General features: G+C 34.1%; 1 protein-coding gene across 1 annotated transcript in view; it reads left to right on the top strand.

The window, feature by feature from the left end:
• The window catches only part of LOC119838239 (putative fatty acyl-CoA reductase CG5065), a 17,433-nt gene extending 6,876 nt beyond the window's left edge, over window positions 1–10,557 (top strand). The window contains exons 3-13 of the mRNA XM_038364093.1: window positions 1,475–1,591; window positions 2,406–2,563; window positions 3,451–3,541; window positions 4,079–4,224; window positions 5,832–5,941; window positions 6,206–6,289; window positions 7,429–7,537; window positions 8,076–8,152; window positions 8,672–8,834; window positions 9,099–9,356; window positions 10,317–10,557. Coding sequence (XP_038220021.1) covers window positions 1,475–1,591; window positions 2,406–2,563; window positions 3,451–3,541; window positions 4,079–4,224; window positions 5,832–5,941; window positions 6,206–6,289; window positions 7,429–7,537; window positions 8,076–8,152; window positions 8,672–8,834; window positions 9,099–9,356; window positions 10,317–10,461 — 1,458 coding nt within the window. The 3' untranslated portion in view covers window positions 10,462–10,557. The remainder of the gene's footprint in view (window positions 1–1,474; window positions 1,592–2,405; window positions 2,564–3,450; window positions 3,542–4,078; window positions 4,225–5,831; window positions 5,942–6,205; window positions 6,290–7,428; window positions 7,538–8,075; window positions 8,153–8,671; window positions 8,835–9,098; window positions 9,357–10,316) is intronic.
• Window positions 10,558–10,777: the final 220 nt, after the last annotated feature.

The raw sequence follows: 10,777 nt of genomic DNA, 5'->3' as shown, positions 1-10,777 counted from the left end.
TTATTTATGGTACCCGCCACCTGTTTAGCTGAAAAACTAATAAGATCATTGCTCTGATCTTCCTCAATACTAAACGTGCGTTTTGAAGGCCCTAAAGGTGATGATACCCTAAAGTGGTCCTTAAACATATTAGTAATTTCATTCGGAGTATTGCAGCCCGCGACACTAACTGGTAAGCTGGGTCGAATGTTCAAATTATTAGTAGATTTCCAGAAACTGGAAAAATTATTTGTAAATCTGTGAGAAGCAATGTTCTCGCAATTAGATTCTTGACTCCGAATTTAACGCGGGAAAAGTCTAAAAAATTTACAACATAATATATTTAATAGTGTCTGATATTAATAGTATAGTATATAAGTAATTTATTTTTTAAAGTCGTATCATTGAATCATTTATTTTAATTTTTATTGCAAATGGGTATAAATGATGAAAGTATGGGAATACAACGGTATAGTATTAATATGCATTTGGGTTAAATTAATCAAACATACGGAGTCAGGACCTTTCTTACTCATAGCAAACAAGCATGGTACCCCAATGACTATAATATTCTAATTAATATTGAATGATTTAATATGCTAGCACGATTTTTTTTTTTACTGTTTGGTTTAGAATGACAAAACATATAAACACTACATTGTATAAAACAAAGTCGCTTTCTCTGTCCCTATGTATGCTAAAATTTTTAAAATTACGCAACGAATTTTGATGCGATTTTTTAATAGAATGGGTGATTTAAGGGATATATGTATAACATCTATTAAACTACTCGTTATTAACGCGTGCGAAGCCGCGGGCAAGAGCCGAGTTTTTGATAAAATATCGAAATTTGAAGTCTATTGAAGATAACGCCTATATTAAGTGGTTAATGTGTAGCTTTTGAATGATAAAATAATATTGTTACACAGTGAAGTGGTTTTTGAGTAAAAACCTAACTAGCTAAACGTAAAACAATATATTCAGATAAATGTTTGTTGCTTCCATGTTTTCTTTCATTTGTTATACATCTTCATTTATGTATTTTGAAATAAAATGTATTGTATTATATTGTATAACCTGTAAATGTTATACGTTTTAGTGAAATGTACTATAAAATACGTAAATTTTGAGATTTATGCAGAGCTCGCTTCTCTTGCTATTTTAATTAAAATTTAACAATAATTTATGAAAAGAGTTTTGACATTAATAATATTGTATTTTCTTGTGTTTGATTTCACGCGAGTATTATACATTTAGAAATTAAAAACTTTTTAACGGATTTTAAACGCGAATTATTCATGGGTAGACAGTCTCCCCGTGACCACGCTCGCTGTAAAGTGTTCAAAACATCGGGTTAATAATGTAATAAATAAATCGTGTTTAAAATTCGTTAAAAAGTTTTTAATTTCTAAATTATTAATATTATTGTTTTTTACACACACATGCACTTATGCACTCACACATTCAGCTAGATTCAATAACAAAATGGTTGCAGGTGCTAGTTGAGAAACTGCTACGAGACTGTCCCGGGGTAAAAACTATTTACTTGTTATTGAGACAGAAGAAGGGAGTTCCCGGGGAAGAACGGTTAAAGGAATTGTGTAATAATAAAGTAAGTTTATGGTAATTTCTCTCTCTCTCTTGTATTTCCTTTCCAGGTTGCTTGGCAGAGATTACTGTATACCAATAAGGCCGCCTTTTGTATGAATTATTCAATAATATGGGACAATTCCCATATTTTTGTTTAAGGTTTACTTTATTTTGCACAATAATAAATAAATAAAATTACTAGCTGTTACCCGCAGCTTCGCCTGCCTGGTCAAATTACATTTTCATGGTACAAACTTTGGGGATGCGTCTCCTATTTTATCCTCTTAGGGGAGGAATATATCAAACAAACTTGGGCGATTTCAAAATGTTTGTAGTGAAATTTCATTTTACATTCTATAATTCTGTACATTAAGCTAATTATATGACTCTAAAGAGTTTGTTTGATCGTCTGTTTGAACCTTTGGGAGTAAAATATATTAAATTCTTTACTTATCGGATTCCTAAATCATTGTGATAAACGATATATCAGTCAGACACAGTATGTATACGTATTGTAGTAAACATTATGTAAGCACTCATCAATACGAAACAAATTATCATAGATAATAAGGTGGTCTAAAAATTTATCTTTATATTAGCTGTTCGCCCCGGTTTCACCCGTGGTACATGTCACTCAGTGTAATTGCACTTTCCTGATGTCGAAATAATTATATATATATAAAATCGGTCCAGCCGTTCATGCGCGACAGCGTGACCAAAGGAAATAGGGATTCATTCATATAATGACTTATTAGTCTTTTTCAAAATATCAGCTTATCATCACACTTAATCACCACATTTTTTATTGATTCAACATTTCTACATATTTTTTCTAGGTGTTCGAATTAATCCATAAGAAGGAGCCATCAGCGTTCAGTAAACTTAAGTTCATATCTGGAGATATCCTGGAAGAGGACCTGGGCCTCTCTAACGATGACAGGCAGGAGTTGCAGAGGAATTGTCAGATCGTGATGCATAGTGCAGCTTGTGTTAGGTGATTCAGTTTATTTATTGGTAATTTTTATGTAAATCCATTAGGTACACAGGGAGTCGAGCACGATTCGTCACGAATTGGGCCAGATCGCAACGGGGTACCACACCTCCACAGAAGACCGGTGTGAAATGGTACCATGCTTCTATGTTTCGTATGGTGAGTTTGGGAAACGGAGGCCCGTTTTTCCTCAAGTCTTCCTCCTTACTTACTCCTTCCAAGTCCATTCCTTATTTTCCTTTCCTTATCTCTTTAATCATAAAAGCGGGCAGCGCATGCACAGAGGTACCTACTACTTTTGCGAATGCCCACTATGATATAAAAAAATACAAAAACTTTCATCGTACAAATGGGCTTCTTCGCTTAGAAGCGATATCTTCCAGGCAACCTTGTGATACCTACAGCAAAACGAAAGATTAAAAAAGTTGATAGTTCTGTAAGATTTTCATGGTGTATTCCCAATGACTATATTATCTACTAGAAGATTTTTGCTTATCAAAATAAAGTACACGGAATGTAAGTTTACCTATCCGCGATGTCTGGCTGTATTTTGCTTTTAACTTTTCCTAAATCGAATGCGAGAACATTTTGAACCTCATGTAGATTTCATTGAAAGGAAACTCTTTACATATTAGATTTTAAAGATTCCATCCGCATTTGCAAAGACTTCGAAATTATGGAGTTAAGAGCATACGAGAATATTTCGTATTCTGATATTAAACTCAAACTCAAAACTCAAACATTTAATCATTCACAAACATTTATTCATTCAATTACTTCTTCTAGACGCACTTTTGAATCGTCATAACACAGTTTTAACATTTACCCCCGGTTCGGAAGGCAGTTACAGAGATGAACCGACAAGAAACTCTGTAATAATTTGGTTGCAGGTTTGATCAAAAACTTAAGGATGCAGTACACATGAACACAACCGGGACACATCGCTTGCTAAAACTCGCTGAAACCATGGAAAATCTTGAGGTGAGACCAAAATTTAAATATACGCTTTTTTTTTAAGAAGGAATTTGTAATTGAGTCAATTTAACAATAGTTATCTTAAACCTATCATCATCATCAGCCCATATGTGTTCCCACTGCTGGGACACAGGCCTCCTATGAGGGTTCAGGCGATAATCCATCACGCTGGCGAACTGCGGATTGGCAGATGTCACATGTCGTCAAACTATTGATTCTTGGACATGCCGGTTTCCTCACGATGTTTTCCTTCACCGTTTCGAGTAGTGGTGATATCATCCACATGCGCAGATAAATTGAAAAATAATCTTATTTCCTGCACGCTCGCCCGGTCTCCAACCTCCGCCTTATAGATTATAAGTCCGTGGTCCTTACCTATTTAAAATATCTTAAACCTAGCTAGTCTTGAAATTCTTTAATTTTTTATTTTGTCTCGTCTTTATTTTTTGTTGTCATATCAAAAAAGGGTTAAAGAGTTTTTAGGATCACGTCATCTCCTCTTACGACCAATTTTTTTGTTCCGTAACCTTCAAACTTCTCCAGGCGTTCGTGCACCTGTCCACCGCGTATTGCCGCTGCGATCTGGAGGAACTGGACGAGAAGCTGTACCCAGCTGTGCACAGCCCGCGCAAGATCATGGACATCGTGGACTGGATGGATGATGAGACCTTGAAGCATATTGAGCCCAAGTACCTAAACTAAACCGTTTATTAAAACACAAGCTTTCGCTCTCCTTGAGTTATGAAAGTGACAGCTGTATCTTATCTGACAATTATTCATCCAATAGAATATTAAAACACTAGCTGTTCGCCCCGGCTTCGCCCGTGGTACATGTATAGCCTATGCCAATCAGCGAAGTCGTAGCTTTCTGATGGTGAAAGATTTTTTCAAATCGGTCCAGTAGTTTTTGAGTTTATCCATTATAAACAAACAAACAAAAAATCAAAATTTTCCTGTTTATTATATTATTAGTATAGATATAGACGATTGATATCACTACATAGTATTAAACAAAGTCGCTTACTCTGTTTATCCCTCTGTCCTTGTGTATGCTTAAATCTTTAAAACTACGCAACGGATTTTAATCCTTTTATTTTAAAAGAGAGCAATTCAAGAGGATAGTTTATTTATATAATTACATCTATTAAACTACTCCTAATTTAACACGTGCGAAGCCGCGGGCATTCATTTACACCGTACCTACATAATTTGTAGGGTAAACAATTTAATATACAAGCTTGATGAATATTGATAGATTCATATAGTTATTCCTCGAATTATATCGACTACACTGTATCGAAATTAATAAAAAAATGGGGCATTTCAGGCAGTAAACAGCAAATCTTTATAGGTTGTAGAAGAGTTTACGATGTGTTCTGTATATTCTGAAAGTGTTTATAAAAAATGTATCTTTTATGTATTTCATTCTTAAATCTTATGTAAAACTAGCTGCGCCCCGCGGTTTCACCCGCGTAAGTCCGTATCCCGTAGGAATATCGGGATAAAAAGTTGCCTATATGTTATTTCAGTTGTCCAGCTATCTACGTACAAAATTCCATTGCAACCGGTTCAGTAGTTTTTGCGTGAAAGAGCAACAAATACATACATCCTTACATACTTTCGCATTTATAATATTAGTAAGATTATTCATATCGCAGCGGGGTTCGTTTGGTACCTTTTTAGAATACCCCAAATTCTAAAATGGGACTAAATGACAACAATGCCCTATTGATAAAAAGAATCAAGCTAATCGGTTAAAACGGAGTTATCGAGAAAATAATAGGAATGAAATGAAAGCCAAAAAAACAACCCAATTGAGAACCCCTTCGTTTATTGGGAACATTTAAATACAAACAGTATTAGTATACGTATAGTATTTGATAAATAGGCAATGCTCATGAATTGAATAACATATAAACCAGTTTTCACGCAAAACACATTTGAGGTTATATTTTCCAGTTCGTTGCAAGCAGTTGCGATCGGAATGTCGATTGCTATTGTTAAAACAATTTGTTGTTTACCCTTTTGTAGCAAAAATGTATGAATAAACAAAAAAAATGATTAGATTATCATATTTCATAATTATAATATAGCAATTTAAATAAAAAATTATAAAAATCGACAAATATGTTGCTATTGTTTACGCTTTGTTAAGGTATAATGTAGCATGGCTATATAATAGCATTTTCACTTACAAATGATACATTTAACGAATATGAAATGAGCTTTCTACATTAAGTAATTAAATAAGATTTGTTTGTATAATATATGTATTCGAAACCCTTTTTTGTTTTAGGATAATAGAATCTGAACCAAATACTTATTCTTACACGAAAGCTATAACCGAAGACTTAGTTGCTGAATACAGTACAAAATTCCCCATCGCTATCGGCCGGCCATCTATCGGTGAGTAGACAAAACTTGTTGCAGTTATTCGACACCAGATGGCAAAGTTTTTAAGTCTTAGTGTGTATAACGTAACCTAATGTGCAAACTAGGTAAATATTTTAGCATACGTAGCATTTTACATACCATAAATCTTATTTCAAATTTGCATTACAATGCATAAATTTCTTTAAATATCAATGAATATAACATTTAAAATAGTTTCATTGATATTCTTATATTATTGTTAACAATATAAAAACTTTTTTTTTTTTTATATTCAAGTGACATCAGCATGGAAGGAGCCCATGCCTGGGTGGGTTGACAACCTCAATGGACCAACTGGCTTGCTCATTGGAAGTGGGAAAGGTAGTAAATATTTTAAGTTATGTTATCTGTGATGTTATTAAATAGTATTTATATTTTTTTATTTATATATTTAGTAGTAAGATTTAGAAATTACGGGGAGACTCCCCGTGACCACGCTCGCTGTAAAGTGTTCGAAACGTCGGCTTAATAATATAATGAATAAATCGCGTTTAAAATCCGTTGAAGAGTTTTTAATTTCTAAATGTATAATACTCGCGTAAAACCAAAGACAAGAAAATACTAGTAGTAAGATTTCAAATTCAAAAAACAGTTCTCGATTCGACCGTTTTGTGTTTGTTACCTCATAATTTTGTAGTGAGTGAACTAATTTTGACTATTATGTCTGTATTGATAAGCTGCTGCGGCTTTTCGGATAGCGCCATTTTAATTTGGTCAAGATCCGAAAATTTGAAGACGTTTTTTTTATAATGATTAAATTATACACAAAAAATGTTTTTATATAAATTACTAAACTACTACAAAAAATGTTTTTATATAAATTACACTCTCTGCCCCTGTGAAGGTGCAGCTTTCTAATGGTGAAAGAAATTTTGAAATCGGTTAAAAGGTTTTTGCGTGAAAGCGTTACAAACATACATAAACACAAAAGAGTCCTCTTATAACATTAGTGCAGTTATAAGATATATGAGATTATAATACAAACTTGTGAAACGCATACGTCGGGATTTTTTGCTTGCTGTTTATATTATAAGTCTTTTGCGAGGTAAGAAATAGAACTCTAGACTGCTGGAATGTCTTAGTTTTCATATTCCAAACCGAACCGCGTGGAGGCGGCACCGCTCGCCACTGCTGCTGATACCCACAGCACGGACTAACCTCCTTGCCAAAGCACCCATGGTACGAGCAATCCGCATTGTTAATGAAGCGCACGAAAGAACTGACCTATTCCATTGTCCCGCGAGTGAATTCGCAAGGGTGTTATTGTATTTAAGTTGTTACAATTAGAAAATATATTTTAGTAAATTCTTAGTGCTTTATGTTAAGTTGAATATTATGACATCATGTATCTAGTATTTAAGTTAGTTAAGTTTGTTTTATATTTATTATTTTTGTATCGCTGTCGCATTGGGCGTGTTCTGATATGGCAAGTGATTTTTAATAAATAAATAATTCTGCAGGTGTCATCCGCACAATGCACTGCGAGCCCTCCTACACAGCAGATGCGATTCCTGTTGACGTGGTAGCCAATGGTTGCATACTTATCGCGTATGCCACCGCCCTGGACAAGTTAGTGTACTCAGAACTTGATTAACTACTTAGATATATAGATAAAGGCTTAATTTTTAGTTTTATTCCATTAAAATGATAAAATTTTAAAGAATTTAAATGAATTATTATCACAAGGCAACCCTTCAGTACTTAAAAACCGAAAGAGTAGAAGAAATTCGATTGCTGAGGCGGCAGAAAGGCTAGGTGTTGCCAGGGTGCGGTGAATCAGCGGGTTCGAATCCCGCTGCGTGATATAATTTTAACTTAGTTGTATGCTTTAAATAAATCTCAGATTAAAAGTTTGTTACAAAAACACAAAAATAGCATGCATTACCACAAAAATATACAAATTTAAATAAAGCCGCTTTTAATTAACAGTTTTGCTAATTTATCAAAAATGTATAATTATATATGTATATTTTTTATGGCAGAGCAAGCAGAGGTGCAGGTCGGCCACCTGATGTAAAACCTGTATAATTATGTAAAGAAATCAGATCATACAATATTATGCAAAGAAAAATCTGATTATATCATACAAGAGTATGTTGTATTTCAGATCAAAGGAGCCCCAAATCTTTAACATGACCCTGTCTGGCGTTCAGAAAATAACGTGGAAGGAAGTTATCGATACTGGTAAATATGTATTGTATCAGTAATGATCATCTTATACAGAATATAAGACGGAGGTCTATATCCTTTTCCTTACTCTTCCCAGTCATTTCCTTTATTCCTCTCGTCATTCCTTTGTTCTTCCCTTTCCAATTTGACTCATGTGCGATGGAAGCGCTTACCATCAAGTGACCCACCAGCTCCATTTGTGCAAGAACAGGTCATCAAATCCTTGCCGAGGGGATTACTCCAGATTCTAAAACGGAACCAAATAACATAAATTTTCTATCAAACACCAAAGAATTATATCGATCGGTTGATATCCGCGGAGTAATCTATTAATCAAGCCAAAAGAGTATAGTCGAAGTGGGGAACCTCTTTTGTTTGTGGGTCGGTTAAAAAAACCAAACAAAAAGTGAAAAATCTAATGCTTTTTATGTTAAAATCCAAATCTTAAAATGTAGTTGCATTCAAATTTATCCAACCAAATTATAACTTATATCATACATGCGTAATAGTATGCTAAAAAACTTTACATCTCAGGTGAAAAGTGGGTCAACACGTACCCCTTCCTGATCGCGCTGTGGTACCCCGGAGGGAACATCAAGTCTTACTGGCTGACCCACCAGCTGGCGGTCATCTTCTTCCATTTACTGCCAGCCTATCTCTGCGACGCTTTGCTGTTCTTACTGGGAAAAAAGACATTGTGAGTTTTCCATGTGTCTTGACTATAGGAAAAAATCATGATGATTATAAAACCTACTAATATTATGAACGCGAAAGTTTGTAAGGACGGATGGATGTATGTACGTATGTATGGAATATGGAATAACAAATAGGCAACTTTTATCCCGATATTCCTCCGGGATACAGATATACGTTAGTCTACTAATAAATTGTAAACAACATTTTAGATTACAATTTATCGATAGACTACAATCTTACAGTGAGATACGTTTTATGATTCCAGCATGGTTAACGTTCAGAAAAGAATCAGTCACGGTTTAGACGTTTTACAATACTACACTACGAAAGAGTGGCATTTCAAGAACAATCGCTTCCTCTCGCTCATGCAGCGTGTGAGTGAAGAGGAGAGGGATATCTTTTACATTGACGTCAGCAAATTAGATCGGGACGAGTATTTGAGGGATTACGTGCTTGGCGCGAGACATTTTGTGTGCAAGGAGGATCCTGCGAGCTTGCCGAGGGCTAGGAAGTTGCATAAGATGTGAGTAGAAGATTCTAGATTGTTTTTTTTATGTTATCGTCGGCAGTGGGGCTGGTGAGTCGCCGGATGGTAAGCGCAACACGTGAACATTTGGAGAGGCGTAGGGTTCGTGGCAGACCTTACGCCTGCCGAGGTCCAATTGGATAGTGATTAAGAAAGGATTAATAGAAATTCATCACTATATATGTATATAAAATTCCCATGTCACAATGTTAGTTACCATACTCCTCCGAAACCCCTGGACCGATTTTCATAAAATTTTCTGATGATAAGAGTAAGGTAGAACAGAGTTATATAAACAATGAAAAATAAGATATTCCTTAATTAATTTCAATATTTAATTGTTTTTTGGCATACAATATTCACATTTTGTTTGCAAATTATAAATAAAATATTGATATAACATATCATTTAACTAAAGAAACTATACAGAGATAAGATAGACTATACTAGTACAGAGATCCTTGCCAATTCTTTAGAAAGTTAACCAATGTAATGTAACTATTTTTTAATGAACCATTAAACCGATGTCGATAAAATTTTATCATATTTCGAGATGAGAGTAGTACCTCTCAGCAAATAATTATTTGAAAACAATCATCAACAGCTCTTCAATACAACTTTAATGCACTAAACAGATAAGAAATGTAACATAATCGTGGGTAGATTTATTTCTAAGTTACTACGGACAGCAGTCATTCTCCTCGTACTAGACTCAGACTGTGATACGGCGTGATGATGGATGGTTTATTAAACGAACTTCTTTTGTATATCATTTATTTATTTATTTATTTACTTATTTATTTATATATTTATTTATTTATTTATGTATTTATTCATTTATTTATTTATTTATCCAAATCACATGCCATTACAGGTTACAACCCAATGTGACAGCGACTTACAAGGAGAAAAAAAAAACTTACAACTAAACCTAATTCATGTATTTCTCTCTTACAGCCGTTACGTAGTGGATGTGGTTTTAAAAACCTTGATGACTGGTCTCTCTCTTTGGATCCTGTATTGTAATATGGATACCTTCGCTGCGCTGGTGACACAAGCTGATTCCATGTTGAGAAGTTTTTTGAATATTAGTAACGAATAATGTTTTAATTAATAAATATAACCTAGGCAAGTAATTAAGCATTGTATAAAATAAATAAAAATAAATGAGTCGGAGAAGTTTATTTCGCGAGTAGAATGATGTTTATTTTTTAGTTATTGTGAAAGTTTTGCCTTATAAATCATATATATTTAATATTATATTACAAATGTTATAAACTTTGGTTGAACTATTATTTATACTCTATATATATAAAATTCTCATGTCACTTAGATACCTTACTCCTCCGAACCGGCTGAACCGATTTTTATGAAGTTTTGTGTGCATATCGAGAAGGTCTGAGAATCGTCCAACATCT

Source organism: Zerene cesonia, unplaced genomic scaffold (assembly GCF_012273895.1).
Source record: "Zerene cesonia ecotype Mississippi unplaced genomic scaffold, Zerene_cesonia_1.1 Zces_u001, whole genome shotgun sequence".
In the NCBI taxonomy this organism is placed as follows: domain Eukaryota; kingdom Metazoa; phylum Arthropoda; class Insecta; order Lepidoptera; family Pieridae; genus Zerene; species Zerene cesonia.
The sequence above is the reverse complement of the archived record's forward strand: the minus strand, read 5'-3'. Positions and strand labels throughout refer to the sequence as shown.